We start from the raw sequence: 16,096 nt of genomic DNA, 5'->3' as shown, positions 1-16,096 counted from the left end.
CTGATTTCACTATACTGTGTATAGTAGAAGTTCTCAAAGATTCCATGTGACAAATTCATTTGTAGGTATCTGGCAAGTCCTGTCTGGCTTTGATAGTCCACATGTCCCTCTGATGGGAGTGGCAGAAGGTCACTAAGAAGACCAGGATAACCCCTAGCCCTTCACAGTAAGCAGAGCCCTGTTTTCCCTCTCTAATATATACTTCAACACTGGTCAGGAGGGAGTAAAAGGTCCTTGCTCAGCTCTTTGGCTCTGCAGCCTACTATTCTTGCTGGTCCTCTTCCTTCCTAGCCTATGTGATTCATCCAGGGGTGGGTAGTGAATAATGGCTCAAGTGCCATGTTCCATGCCCCACTCCTATTCTTTCCTACTAAGCCTGAAGGCAGCCTCTGAATGCCAACACAGAGCTCAAGACTACAAATGACCAAGTAGTCATATGAGATAAAACCTTCGGGTCACCCACTGGAATGAAGCCCAAGGCACCTGTTGACAGTCTTCTTGGAGGCAGTTTTCCTACAATTCCGGGCAAGTTAAACGTTCTGCTTGCTGTGATTTAGAGCATTGGAACATACTATGCTTGCCTTATCTACTAGACCTGATGCCTCTCTCATTTTTGTTACCATTTTTTGGACCTGTCCACAACAGAAATCCTTCCCAACATCTACACTTTGAGTGGTTATCTATCCCTCCCCATGTCCAATCCCTGCTGGTGGGTTTTAAGCCCAGGCCATTATCTCTTTTGTGTTCTCCCATCCAGATGTGAATAATCAATCCTGGCTCTGCAATATTTGATAGAAAAGCACAACTTAACTCTATTGCATGACACTGGTGCCTGGGTCCCCAGGCCTGTGCATACAAAGACAACCACAGTCATCTGCATGAATTACCTATCATGAATAATAAACTCATGGTGCTTCATTTAAATTCTATTTATAAATCAAGACTATAGGCAATACTTTCTACTGGTCCTGAAACTTAACTTCACCTATAGGTCCTTTATCACTATTCTAAATGACAAGACTCCATTATTGTACAGCAAGGTGAGGTTTTTTTGGATTTTCCACCATTGAAAAAAAAAATCACTTTAAATTACATAGCCTACATTTCCTGCTTTGTTAAATGGCTAATCGAACAACAGCCTGCTTTCAAAGAAGTGCCCGGCTTGCTCTAACTTGCTGCAGTGAACACTGGGCTTTCACGCTGCTTGTGCTATTGAAAATGTTTATTTTGACAGACATTTCTCAGCATACTCACTTCCAAAAATCACATTCCAAAATACTTTAAAATTATATAGTAATTATGAATCCCTACTTTATGAGTATTAGAAAGAAAAACAAAAATGTCAACAACTAAAATGAACTCCATGAATTTATTCAACAACTAGAAGCCGAGAAGCTGGTGGGTCTAGGGAACTCACCCAACTCTCATCTAAAACTAAGACAACTTATAATCTGCGAATATTGAAATCTGGGTGTTTGTCAGACACACTACCATTCTGTAATTTTTTTTTTCTGTGAATCACAAAGTAAAATATTACTGTGAATTGTAATTCTACCAGAAACTTGTTACTTCAGAGGAAGTCTAAAGCCACTACTTTTAAGGCTTAAAAACACATACACACAATGAGAGAATGTTGAATGTCACAAAGCCTTACCTGGTGCTGGCTGTCGTTCATTCCATTCAGTGGAGATTAAAATTTCTATAACTTTTATGAGGTGTTCAGTATTATCAGAGCTGCAAGAAAGAGAATTTTGTTAGAAACCTTATGCCTAAAAACAAACTCATTTTCATTGATACACATTCAAGTGATATTTGTGGTAGAAATCTGCTCATGTTTATGAAGCAGTCTCTTTAGAATGCAGTTAATGATGGATCACTTTAGGACTACCCTTCTTACCCCCAAGTTCATGACTCTCTTTTTCACTTACCTGGCTGCTGGGAATCTAAAAAGCATAGGGCTGAAAATTTCGGAGAGCACTCTTGCATTCAAGAGATTTTTGCTGGAGGTTTGAGAGAGCTTGAAGAAATGTTTTAGCAAATACTGAAGCGTAAGCCAATACTGATGAGGTATGTTAGGCGACCTAATAAGCTTCTTTAACAGCTGGATGTAGTCTTCGGAGCTTTGTACTTCTGCAAGTTAGAAAAGAGAAAGAAAAAAAGACTGTTTCTAGGTATCAGTGAATGCATACTAAGACCATTCCTGTTCTTTCCTCTAGCTATAGAAGAAGTCACTTACAAAGGCTTCAGGAGAAGTGCATGGGACATTTGTTCTTCTTATTAGAAAACGAATTGTGAGAAAGAAAAAAAACTCAAGTCAAATAGAAATGCAAGAAACTCTTTGTGTAAAAAAACCACAAGACATTCAGGGTGTGATGGTTGAAACCTGCCCTCTATCGAGTGGCTTTAAGTGATTGGTTAATTCCGAGGAACATCAGATAAGTATCACAGGTTTGACTTTGAAGGTTATGGACCACAATTTCCTGTCCCCAAAGCAGTGAACAGAGACTTAGTTCTCTAACTGAGCCCTCATCCTTCAATAAAAATTGTTATGGGCACTTGGCAAAGATGGCCAAGAACATCCCCCGTCACTGAGTCCTTGTCCTGGGTCCTTGAATCTCACACTGGTATTTGGAACACCATGTCCTTCACAGATAGAGTGATCTTTGTTAATCCTGACCAAAGGTTAAGAAAGCCAGTTCAACATGTGGACAATCTTCTAAGCAAATGAGACTCTGGGTCTTCTGTTGGATGCCCTGATGAGGAAGGGAATTCTTGGTGGTAGTGAGGGGGAGAAGAAGCTTACTACTGATATTTCCTAAATATCATCTCCTTATATGCAGCATTTCACAGAGTTTACAGCATTTCCAGATCCCAATATATGTTGAATGAGGTTTTCAGAAGAGAAAACAAACCTTGGGCTAAAGAAATCATTTCACTGTAAACAGTTACTGGAATGACGGGATTTGGTAAGTCCAGGAGATAGCGTTTGAAAGCGTCTGCTAAAACTTGCACATCGATCATTTCCAAGTCCAAGGAGGCAGCATCTAGGAAAGAACCATTTTAAGAAATATTTCAGACATTTATCTACCAGTTGGGCCAATTTTCCAAATGTGGGACTTAAGTGTGACACAGGAAAGGAGGCAAAATGAGGGCAAATATAAGACATGGAATATTTACTAGCAGTGTTTCTCAGAGGCCTTGCTCCTAAATTTGGGGTGGAACAATTTTTCTTTATGTAGGTCTGCTTCACATGTTTAAGTATTTAGCATTCTTGGCTCCTTGCCATGATGCCAACATATTCCCAGACTTTGGGGCAATGAAAAAAAAAATGTCACTGTACGGGTGAATTATGTTCCTCCCAAATTCATATGTTGAAGCCCAAACCCTAAGAACTTGGAAGGTGATTATATTTGGGGATAGATCCTTTAAGAGCCAGGTGATTTTGTTACAATGAAGCCACTGGAGTGGGCCCTAGTCCAATCTAACTGGTATCTTTTAATAAGAAGAGGAGATTAAGACACACAGAATAGGGATGTATGCATAGAGAAAGGACTATGTGAGAACACGGTGAGAAGACAGTCATCTGAGAGCCAAGGAAAGAGCCCTCAGAGGAAAGTGAGCCTGCCTTTTGGATCTCACCATCCTTTTGGATCTCAGCTTCCAGAACTGTGTGAACTGCATTTCTGTGGTTTAAGCCACCTAGTTTGTGGCCTTTTGCTATGGCAGCCCTAGCAAACTGATATAACCCCACAACATTCCCAAACGCCCCCTGGAGGGTGGGTCTGCCTGATTGAGAAGGTCCTACCTAGGGAGGGTTAGTCACAAGGAAATGTTTCCTAAAATCACAATAGCAAAATAAGTAATGCATATTCCCGGATTTCCTCAGACTTGAACTGATACATACTGCATCTTGGAATTAATATAAATTTAACCTACCAGAGTGATAGATTAAATAGTAAGATCCTACAGAGTTTTAGCAGTCAATCAAGAAAATCCATAAATATAATTTGAACAGTTTCAGAATGTTCCCCCTAATGCTGACTATTACTAATCTAATCTGTGGGCATCAGACCATCTCTGAAAAAATCTAAAGATGAGCATATCTGCCAGCTGGAAAAGAGGTCATGCAATTCAATAAAGGAGTGAAGCTAATAAAAAAATACCGTCTGAGCACTCACTGTGTATGGTGCTCTGAGTCCTTGAGACAGAAAAAGGCACTATGCCCAGCAGAGAGCAGGCCTGCAGGGAACAGGAATGCATGGACATCTAAAAACGAGGACAGGCATTTGGCCACTACTGGAGAGTAACTCGAGGAAAGTCATCTGGGACTCAGGTGCTCAACAGAGAAGAAGTGGGCCATTGGCCAAAACACTACATTTTTATACAGCTTCCTTAACTATAGAGTCAGGAGTACACTGGAGAGGAGCACTTCTGGAAGTAAAGGCATTTATTTTGGTAATTCTGAAGCAAAGGGCTGGGGTCTGAATTCTAATGCAGTTAGAAAACAGCAAGACATTATCAAAAAATAATGTTAACTGATGACTGAATTGGGCAGTGACCTGAGAGAATGAGAAAGTATTCAATTATCGAGGTGCAAGAGTGTTAGTGAATAGAAGGCAGTGTCCTGGGGACCCCTGAGCTAAGTATGATATTATAAATGCCCCTAAACTGAGACCAAGGCTATGAAGACTCCTTGGACACATCATTACCATAATCCAAACTTATCCACTAAGTGAATGTTAGGAAAGATAACCACACAGCACTATAAACTTCTAAGAAAAGTGAACCTGGTATAAAATACAGCTAGGTCAGTTTGAGAAAAAGGGAAAGTGGCAAAGGCTGGAGGTGTGGCTTGGTACAGAGTCCTTGACTAGTATGTGTAAGGCCTTGGGTTCAGTACCCAGCACCTGAGGGGGGAATATGTGAAGAGGCAAATTGTTATCTTCCTTAAATGTCCTACAAAGAACTAACCAGAGACACCTGACATCTCTACCAAGTGAGGGAAGGGTTAAAGTAGGTATTCGCCTACAGAACCAACATTGAAAGTGTGCAAATACTAGTGTAATTAAATACTATCCAATAAAACTGTATGTGTATCAAAACAAGAACTCTCCACAGTCACCAACTGCTTTGTGAGCTTCTAGTCCCCAGTATATTTCACCCTCCTGAAAAATGTGTAAAGCCCTTTGGCAATGGTCTATAAACATCAAGACTAAATATTCACATGTCCCTCTGTAGGCGAGGCTCCCCTCTGTGCCCCCATAGTGCTGATGAGCCATGCTTTCATCAAGACACCTGGCAACAGTATGGTAGTGATGTGTGGTGATGTGTCTCCCCTACCAGACACAGGGTGCTGCAGTGGCTGTAGCTCTCACCTGCTCTTTCTAAGTCCAAAGCGTCCAGCACATAGAACTGTGTTAAGTGTTTGTGGGCTGAACTATATAGTCCTCAGAGTGATGTTAATTCCAAAGCTCTTTTCTGTGACACATGATGTGTATCCCAAAGAGTCATTATAGTGTTGGAAAGAAAATTACCTCACACAGGTCTTTGGCTAACTCTCCCCATGTCAAATTCCACTAGAATTGATGACGCAGTATGTTGTATCATCATCGTTATTATTTGTAATGTAACTTCTAAAGTTTCTTGGAACTTTTGATTTCTAGGCTATGAGACTCCTTTTCTGTATTAAAATCATCCCAATGGGCTCTTCCAAAAGCTACTGCAGTTGTCCTATGATGACTTTTGAAGAGTCACAGAATCTTTACCAACACCTCCCCCTGCCCTTCCACTGGAAAAATGCCACCCGCCCCACCTGATCTCTATCTAGGTTAGTGGTTCCCACTGCAAGTGGGGGTGGGGTGGGAGACATCTGGCAATGTCTAGACATTCTTGAAGGTCACAACTGGGGGAGGCTGGCACTCAGTGGGTGGAGACCAGGCTGTGGTCAAACATCCTGTAACGCACCTGATAGTGTCCTCCCCTCTTCTGACAAAGAATTAGCCACCCTAACATGCCAACAGTGCCAGGGTTAAGAGCCTGATTCCCATGAAGAGGAATCAAAAAGTGTCAGGAGAAAGTTCATACCATTAAAACTCAAACGAGAAAAGAAGGGAAGACAATTCATTTTAGGGCAAAATAGTGGGGAAAGGAAAAAAAAAGAACAGAACAGGGCTTTTGAATCCCTGTTAGGATACAAGACAGTTTCTCCACTCAGCCACTGTGCAATCTTAGGGAATTTACCTACCTGAGGGTTAGCTTCCTTTTCTAGAAGTTAAAGTAACTAATGCTTACAACATTAGTGTGTACATGAAATACAGTAACTTAGTAAGTGTTAATAACAGTAGGCTGCTTCCCCCACATCTGTTCTTTTCAGATGCTAGAAATTCACAAGGCTGATTTAAAGCTTTGTTTTTTTTTTTTTTTTTTTTTTCAGATTACTCTTGGAGCTTCTCCAGAATATTACGGTATTTTTATGTATTGAACAATCTGAGCTGGAAAGAGAATTAGCAAATCCACTTTTGAAATCTGAATAATGTTGGCGAAATTCATTTTTTATAGCCCAGCATCTAAATGAAGCCAGTTTTTCATATGTATGTCTTGATTTCAAAGGGGGAAGGAAAACTGCCTGTCAAAATACATTGTTGACGTAAATCTTGGTTGCTTACACCATCTCAAGATGGTGTGAATGTTTTTTAAGCTAATGTGCATCATTTTGTATTGGTCACATTAAAAAACCTAATCACCACTTCTTAAGTAACTTCCACTTCATCTGTTTCTGAGGTCTAAACATTTCCTGTGACTTTTAACATATTCAATTTGACCAATTTTTCTGACCAGAAAATGTATCTCTATGTCAATTGGTTGAGGACAAAATTCAGTGTTTCCTTAATACACTAGTAATGTTGCTGGAAATACAGAAAAACAAGTCTTTTCACCTTGAGTTTTCTGCCAAACAACTTGTAACGACCTACTCTGTGGGAAGTATAGGGGATACAACAGCAAAGAGGAATTGCACTGTATTCACAAGGTTGATTTCCAGGTACAAAGGGGAGATACATTTCAAACAAAATTTTTTTCAAAAAAATGACAACATTTGTGCAATACATTTCAAGTGAAAATATTTATTGATAAAGAAGTAGTCTGCAGCTGAGGTTGTAGCTCAGTGGTAGAGTACTTGCCTAGCATGTGTGAGGCATTGGGTTCGATTCTCAGCACCAAATATAAATAAATAAAATAAAGGTCCATTGACAACTAAAAAAATATTTTTTTTAAAAAAGGAACTAGTCTCATTCTTTTCTCCAAGAACATCTTTTCTAAGAATTTTCCTACGTCAGCTCATTCTGAAGCTGCCTTGAATTTCAAATTCTCATTTATGAAATATCACACAGGCAGTCTGATACAATTGTACTTCTGAAGGAGCTTCATTTAGGACCAAGTTTCACTTTTAGGTTCAAGCATTCAAATTCAGTTGAAATAATGTGAGATTGAAAAGTGTTTTTCTAAAAAATAATAATAATAATAATAAATATACCATGAGGGAATGAAGGATTTGAGAGATTCTAGAAGTTGACATGAGATAAATGACAAGCAAGTAATTACAGTTTTTCTCCTCTATGGCAAAGGAAGGGGTAAGCAAATATAAAGCCACCACTTGGCTGAATTGGTGTCACTTGCCCAATAGTGTGCTGGCGCTGGCTTGTCCTGGCTCATAGGCGCCAACTGTCCTCAAGTCTCCCCAACTCCACATTCAGTGACATCACGTTGGTTAGCTTGAAATCAACCACAGTGGGGATATTTATGCCACAGAAATGGGCAGATGCTACAAACCAGGGCTTCTTTCCAGAGAGTTGATTTGCCAGTACGTGACTGAATAAAACAATTAATATACTGTTACTTGATGTATGTATGGCATGAAAAAATGATCAAGCAAGAAAGGAAAAATAGCAAGCCAGCCAGTCAGATGGGAGGGAAAAGGAAAAGAAGTAAGGGGAATGAAAGGAAGAGGATGTCAGAAGGGACACCCTAATATAAACATCATTTAGCTGATCCAGATGGGTTTAATGTGGCCAACAGAAAGTTCAAGGAAAGATGGTGGATGTGCAGAGCCAGAGAAATCCAAAGCTCATTTCTCTTCTCTGTAATTCTTGCAGAATCCCAGGGCCCACGACTGTGATGATGGCCAACACGCTGCAGGCAAGCGTGCACATAAACCCCAACTCAGGAGACAAACATCAAAGGTTCATACTGGTTTGTACTGTTAACGCAACAGGGTGGAGGGAACAGTGCATGATTTTAGTTCTCTTCAAACTTGGAATGTGGCATGGATTCAATGCAGTTTTATGTATGTGTGTGCATTACCGGAAGGCAGCGAGGGGAGACCTATATCTCCCATTGGCATGTGTGGCCCTGTGACACTCACCACAATCAAGAAGCTGTCGTAATTCTGCAGGGTTGCTGGAGCTTTGTGTTCTGTATAGAGTCGAACATTCCAGACCTAGGACACAAAACAGACTGTGTATGCCAAACACAGCTCTCTGGAGAACCTGTGAGTCTGCTGCCAGAGAGGCATTCCAATTTCCATGCAGTATCTATTCTAGATGTGTACTAAACATTCTTGGAAGTCAACTCCTACTATTAATCTTATCTAGCATGTCAATAATTTTGGCAAAACCAGCTGGCCACTAAGAAGCAAGTTAATCATGTTTATTAAATTATGGAGAACATAATAGTTTCCATACAGTAAACTACATGTTAACCCAGAATTAGAACACACAAGCCAAGATTATTTCCACAGTACACAGACCTAAATAGCTGAGCTGGGGGTGGTCTAACAAAGTATCTATATGTAGCAGGTAGTAAGAAATTTATTTAATAAATGTCCCAGAAATACATATAAATGATAACATCCATGAAATAAGGGTCTCAAGAAGTGAACTGACTCCCTCTAGCAGTCTGGTTACCTTTCTTTTCAATGGCTTCCACGAGCTTGATAAGTAGAGGAGGGGCAATGTCAGGAGGGGCAAATTGTTCTGCCAGATCGGAAGGGTCAAAGCTGCAAACAAACAAAATCCCACCATTATATTTAATTTAGGGGAGTCAAACACATTAGACCACAACAAAGAATATTTAAATATAATAAATTATATCTGACAGTAGCAAACTTAGGCCCAAGTAAGAGAGACCCTTACACAAGGCTGTACACTTTCAGGGACAGAGGAAATGCCCACTTGTTCTCTCCTAGGATATATTCAGGGTACCAGCCGAGAAGCCTATGATTCCCAGCCACATGACCTCTTAAAACCTCTCACCTAGGGCCATCCTCCCCAGGATCCCTGAACCTTCCACATTCAGGTGCACCCCAGAATTCAGAGGTGGGTTGAGCCTTGGTAGGGGTCTAAGGCTGGACTGGAGTTTGGATAAGCAGGATAAGCCAGGGATGAACCTGGCTCCAGCTCTGGAGCAGTACTCTGAGGAGCCCAAGAAATGTGAATTCAGGGGCTGGGGTTGTGGCTCAGTTGTAGAGCACTTGCCTAGCACATGTGAGGCACTAGGTTTGATCCTCAGCACCACATAAAAATAAATTAAAAAAATAAAAGTATTGTGTCCATCTACAACTAAAAAACATAAAAGAAAGGTGAATTCAAACTGGTCTCCTGGTTATTAGGAAACAATCCTGACCCAGGTGGGAAAACAGATGAGATTCTGTTGACTGTTAACATGATGTCTAACTAAAATATTTAGACTCAGGGTACTTGGGCCTCTTTTTATACTCTTGTCCCAAACCCCACAAATGCAAGGGGTGGCTGCAAGCCAATACAAATGATCACTGTCCACTTGACATCAAATTAAGTCCCTGTGTTATTGTTGTCAGAGTCTTTTTTTGCTTACACATATTTTGGGCAGTTAGTAGTTTAAGAACTGTGAAGCTTTGATAAGCTGTTTCTCCACGTTTTATTGTATGTATTACCAATTGTAATGACACAAAAAAACTGATTGAATAACATTCACAAATGACTTTTTATATTATACTAATAGTTGTATTATTACTCCAAAATAAAAAAAAGCTTAAAGTAAAAAGTTTTTCTCAAATATGCCAGAAGAGGGAGCTAAATATATTCACCTGAAATTTCTCAAACTACAAAATATGGGTGACAATCTTTAAGAAAATATATGTGCAACCTACTTATTAGCCATCTAAAAATAACTTTAGACACATAAAGTCTATCTTTTGCACTCTGACCTAGGAATAGTTCATATAATCTAAGAAAGATTAAGTCATGTACAACAAATTAGAATAAAAAAATTTAAAAAATAGTTGCGATTTTGTTTCAGTGAAATTTAAGAGGTATAATTCTTTATTATAAACCATATACCAGGTTAAGCAGATTTTAATTAAGCCCATATTTCAACTACTAACAGTTAATGTTAATTAAGAGTTAATGACAGATTAATGATACAAAAAATACAGTTGTGTTACTAAATTTTGACCTCAGGGAACTAAGAATGATTTAAGTGAATTATGTTGCAAATCCTAACACTGGTTTAAGACCTATTGGTTTAAGAAGATTGTATTATGTTCTGTAATAGATAGGTATGATTTTGTATCTATCTCTATCAACCATTGCAATGACCCAGGATAAAAGGAGAAGAGCTCAATTATGACAGGAGGAAAATCCTATAGTAGTGCTGCCTGATAAAACTTTTCTGTGATGATGGAAATATCTCTATGGCTGTGCTCTCAATAAACCAACTACTAGTCACAGTGGCTACTAAGCACTTAAAATGTAGCCACATATGAATGCATGACTGATGTGATCCTACAATATGTATAATCAGAAAAATAAGAGATTATGCTCCATTTATGTATGAACTATAAAAATGTATAAGTAAAAATGTAGCCATTACAAAATTCAGGAACTGAATTCTTAATTTAATTGATTTTGATTGAAAGCAATATACAGCTAGTGACTACAATATCAGAGGGCATAGTGTAGTATCCTGTATAAAGGAAAATTTCATCAAAGGCAGATGAAAGATTTCTGAGTCACTTTGTGCTACAAAGACCCACCAAAATGAAGTCATCCCTGAGATGGGCATCCTGACAGAGGGTTAATCAATATTTGGACTCGAGGCCCTGAAAAGTTCGACAGTTTCCTGGGTGACTTTAATCAACTGCAACATCACTGTAACACTTTTGGACAACATAAAGGCAGAACAGATAATGCCATTAACTTTCCAGGCAGTTGCCATGTAGAGAGATGGGTGGGGAACCTCCTGTTTCTGGCACCTGCCTAACACTGATTACTGCCTGGAGAACATTCTGGAATGAGATTCCCAGGGACCACACTACATCCCCAGAATCAGAATGTCCAGGAATGTGGCTAGAAGCTGTATGGAGCAATGCTTTAGGACTTACTATTTTACTAAGAAAATTCATGTAGATGATTCCCCTGAAAAAAAAAAAAATCAATCAGTAGCATCTCCAAGTTTCTAAATGTTAAAATGTGAATGTATCTGAAAAGCACTCAAAATACAAATGTCTTTAAAGTTTTGGTCTTTTTAGTTAAAAGCACTGTAAAATTAAAAAACACTATAATAGGAAAGTTCATACCCTTTCATTTTCTCTGATAAATTATAAACCATTTCTGTTGGCCTAAGTGACTTTTTAGCTCACAAAATGATCCTTTCCCACAAATACCTTTTTTATACTGAACAAAACAAACACTATCCTATCAGCATATGTAACAGAAGGGAAATGTAAAAGTAGGGAAATGGCACAGAGAAATGCTACTTAGTACGCACTTAGTTCTCAAACCAACAGGTCTGAGCACGCCCCCAAATTCAGAAAACTGAAGATGAAATAGTGAATATACAACACACATACCCACACAACATTCATGCAACTAAGAGGCCGGCTTGCTTTCTTTCTCTCATAAATAACACAAGCCTTTTTTTAATGGAAAAAAGTTTCTATGCTGGCACTGAAAATGGAATTGCTTAAGAAAGGTTTATCTCCTTCCAGAATCTTATCAGCAAGATCATTTCTGTAGGCAAATATGAAAGTTAAATTAAATGATAATTAAAGATTTCATTTCATTGTGATTGAAACGTGCACCCGGCAGTTGTTCTAGTGCTGAGTTGGCAAATGCTACCTACAGGTTTCTACCCGCTCTCTCTTCCTTAAACTGAAGACATTTTAAAAAGCAAAAGCTTCCTTTCCTTTATCCTTCCCATCCTTTTTTGTCAATGACATTTAGTTTGCCTGCACTTATCCTGAGCTACACAATATCATTTGTTTCACTTTTACGGGAATTATATGAAGTTTCGAAGATCACTGTGACAGCTACCAGGTAACTGAGGACACTGGGAGTATTTCAAACTGCCATCAGATTATCTAATAACAAAAGAAAAAAAATTCACACACATACGAAAGGAAGTGTAAGCGCTCCTATTGTAATGTATTGATTGGATTTTTAATATTGAAAAAAGCTTTTTGCTCACAGGCATGAATTACTACAGCTGATCAAGACTTTAAAATGGGAGTTTGAAAAGGTAAAATTTACAAGAGACGATTAAAAAAAAAAACCCACAATTCAAGGATTTCCTATTCCCTAGTACAATGTCTGTGATTCAGTCCACTTCCCCTCTGAAATATTTAGACATAAGGAATATGGAAGCCAGCCCTTCCCAAGAGGTTTTCAAGTTCATATCACCAACCTCAGGTTCAGAATTATTACCATTAAAACTCTAAAGATATTCTAAAATAAAATAATTTTTACAACAATCCTAAATCAACTATTCCTTTCATTCCATTACATACACAAGGTCAATATTTTTGCATACATTTTACTTTAAGAGATTTCAATAGGAAATGGCAATTTTAGGAATTACCAAGCTGGGTAAGTTGTTCTTTGACAAGTTCATGATAAAGCATCAGATCATACAATTTGATAAACCAAAACATAATTGGAATAAAATTTTTTTAAATATAAAACATATAGGGTGGAATTATCAAGTAAAACACAAATTAACAGAGTATGATCCTTCCAAAGTTTACATATTGGATTGCATCTTCCAGCACGATTTTATGATTTTTATACCTGAACGAGGACTGCATTTTTGTTTGTTTGTTGAGGCGGTACCAGGAATTGAACTCAGGGGCATTCAGTCACTGAGCCACATCCTCAACCCTATTTTTATTTAGAGACAGGGTCTCACTGAGTGGCTTAGTGCCTCCCTTTTGCTGAGGCTGGCTTTGAACCAGAGATCCTCCTGACTCATGAGCAGCTGGGATTCTAGACATGTGCTACCATGCCTGGCTGCATTTTGGTTTTGAAGGCAGTTATAGCACACAGTCTAGTTTGGAGAACCAGGCCCACTCTTAAGAATCTGGTGGAATTTGTAGATACCACTACTACAATCCAAACCCTTTTTTCCACTTCACTGAGTCATATATATATATATTTTTAATCAAAAAGAAATCAGTATTGGGTAAGAGAAAGAAACAACAAAAGAAGAGGTGAAAGGTCTAAAAGTGGTGAATCCAAGACACACACACTATTTCAAAAGAAAGGAGGAATCAGTCTTCGACCGAAGACCCAGGTCTTCCAGGCTGGAGAAAGCACTTTGGTGACACATCAGAGGCTGCATCTTCCACTGATGCCATCACTCACCCCCACCGTTCTGGTGACAGCCAACCACATGCAACAGAAGAAAGTCTTCCTTTCAAACTTAAGCCTTCCCAAACCACTACCACGGACAGGCCTCAACAGTCCTTGGGCACCAGCAGTGTGTGGGAGAGGGGCATTCTTGCACTAAGCGGTGCCAACACTACTGTGAAGTGCAAGATGAAACCAGCACACAGCTGCACCTTTGGAGGTGATCTCCATTAAAAAGAGATATTTTAAAGCTAGTGCCTGGCAGGGCCAAGTGGAAAGTTTAAGCTGAAACCTGGGACTCTAACAGACAGTCCTAGCCAAGTATTTCATTCCTGATGGAAGTGGCTTGGAAGTGTGTGAAAAATTGCTGCTTTCCTCCAAAAATGCAGCACAAAATACACAGAAATTATACAGGCAAACGTGGATCAATATTACTTCAAGATGTTAGTCTGTCTACTTGCCACTGAATCAAAACGTTGTTTCTGTCTGAAATAATCTGTTTCCTGACTTCAAATGAAAGTACATTCTGATGGGCAAGAGTTAAATGCCAATTCTTTCCCTAAATAAACCTATAAATACATTTATAGTTTATACCTATGTTAGTTAATGCCCTGAATTTTAAACTTCTTAAGTTCTATGGGCAACACCACCTTAAACACTGGCTGTGTACTTTGATGCTAAAAATCAAAAACAAAGCAAAACTCCAAGTATGGATCCTTATTTTGGGTACCCATCTGATAATTGCTTGTGATAAAAAGTACACAGGCTTGAAGTCAGAGGTCTGCATTTTAATCCTGGTTTTAGCTCTTAATATAGTGGGCAAGTTAATTAGATTAGCTTGGATCCCAGTTTTTATATATATATATATATATATATATATATATATATATATAGAGAGAGAGAGAGAGAGAGAGAGAGAGAGAGAGAGAGAGAAGGTATAGCATCCAGTGTGCAAATACCATAATCATTGTTAACATTAGAATTATTCATGTAATCTTGATTAATATCGTTAATGAGCTTTTTAAATACCTAATCGTAACGGCAAATTTTAAGACAAAAATGATTATAATTAAGACAGTAAGAATCTTCTAGATACTTTTTAAAGGTGACAAGTTAGAAGCAGAATTGATAGAGTAGACATTAACATTTTGCCTTTGTTCTATAAGTAATACTCAATGTTTTTTCAGAAGTCAACTCAAATATCATTTTTGATTTATCATACTTTTCCCCAATAAGCACTGTGACACTAACCTCTTTGAGTTATTAGACTTCGGTTTTCTGAATGAGGAGGGAAAATGAAATTAGAATGATTATGTAATAAATTATATTAAACTTGGCCAAAAAGCAAGGACTTTTTTTGGAGGAGGAGAGAGAAAAAAGTATGGGCAACTGAAAATGGGAGTAAAAAGAGCAGATGTGAAAATAAATCTTCAACCATACCGGCATTATTTTCAGAGATAACAGTAGGAGGGAATTAAAGGAGCTGCCAACAGATTTAAACTTGAAGTCTGCAAATCTTTTTAGATACCTGAAAGTAAATAGTCTTTAATATCTCTAAGTTTATCTTCTGCCACTTATCTCTTCTGCTCCACAGCTTAAAAACAAATGACAGGGATATGAGACTCTCTGCCCATTTGGTTTTATTTCTAGACAACAGATTGGCATCAGAAACAAATGGCAGGCAAGGATCTTATTAAGCATAAGCAGGCATTGCAGCTTCCCTTCTGATGGCCTCAGCTGAAGACTTGGAGTAAAGAGATCAGGAAATGCAAGATTACACTTAATCTCTGACAGGCAGCCTAATTAACTATGATTCTTATCACCTAAATTGGAGTCTGATTTAAAGATGACAACTTACAGTGTTTAGCAAATTAAAATGCTGGGTGGGAGGTAAATGGGGAAGAAAGGGACTCCCCTCCCCTCCCCCTACCCAGAAAAATAGTTGAATTTGAATGATTTCAGAGGCTGATGATTTAGAAGAGAAGTTGCTCTTTTTGTCTGTTGCCTCAGAAAGATTTCATATGACACGTGACCCAGATGCCTCAGAAAGGACAGAAAGAAAAGAAGACCACACACCATATACACAGTGGCACTTGCTGTTTGTTGAGTGAATAAATGAATATTAAATCAATTAGGAGTCACATCCCCACACTATTTTACAGACATGTTTTTATTTTTCATTACAGATCAAAGATAGAGCCTTTATTATCCTTGATTTGCAGGCAAGGAGACTAAAATGAGAGAAATTAAATTTGTGACATTTGGCCAATGTCATAAAGCCCACAGCATGAGTTCAGCATGGCTTATTTTCCAATAGACAAGTCACGGTCAAGGAAAGAAACCTATGACACATTTCCCAAAATTTCCTGCCAACCTCTCTAATTTAAAGGGTCATTACAACAAAGGTGTCATATACCAGAGATATACACTGCTCATCC

The 16,096-nt window shown here is 38.6% G+C and overlaps 1 protein-coding gene across 1 annotated transcript in view; it reads right to left on the bottom strand.

The window, feature by feature from the left end:
- The window catches only part of Pik3r1 (phosphoinositide-3-kinase regulatory subunit 1), an 81,138-nt gene that overhangs the window by 17,260 nt on the left and 47,782 nt on the right, over nucleotides 1–16,096 (bottom strand). Inside the window, exons 3-8 of the mRNA XM_047555165.1 lie at nucleotides 12,421–12,445; nucleotides 8,961–9,052; nucleotides 8,420–8,494; nucleotides 2,913–3,044; nucleotides 1,929–2,130; nucleotides 1,655–1,734 (exon numbers count right to left, since the gene is read on the bottom strand). Coding sequence (XP_047411121.1) covers nucleotides 1,655–1,734; nucleotides 1,929–2,130; nucleotides 2,913–3,044; nucleotides 8,420–8,494; nucleotides 8,961–9,052; nucleotides 12,421–12,445 — 606 coding nt within the window. The remainder of the gene's footprint in view (nucleotides 1–1,654; nucleotides 1,735–1,928; nucleotides 2,131–2,912; nucleotides 3,045–8,419; nucleotides 8,495–8,960; nucleotides 9,053–12,420; nucleotides 12,446–16,096) is intronic.

This window comes from Sciurus carolinensis, chromosome 6 (assembly GCF_902686445.1).
Source record: "Sciurus carolinensis chromosome 6, mSciCar1.2, whole genome shotgun sequence".
Lineage (NCBI taxonomy): Eukaryota > Metazoa > Chordata > Mammalia > Rodentia > Sciuridae > Sciurus > Sciurus carolinensis.
Note: the sequence above shows the minus strand (reverse complement) of the source record. Positions and strands in the feature narration are given on the sequence as shown.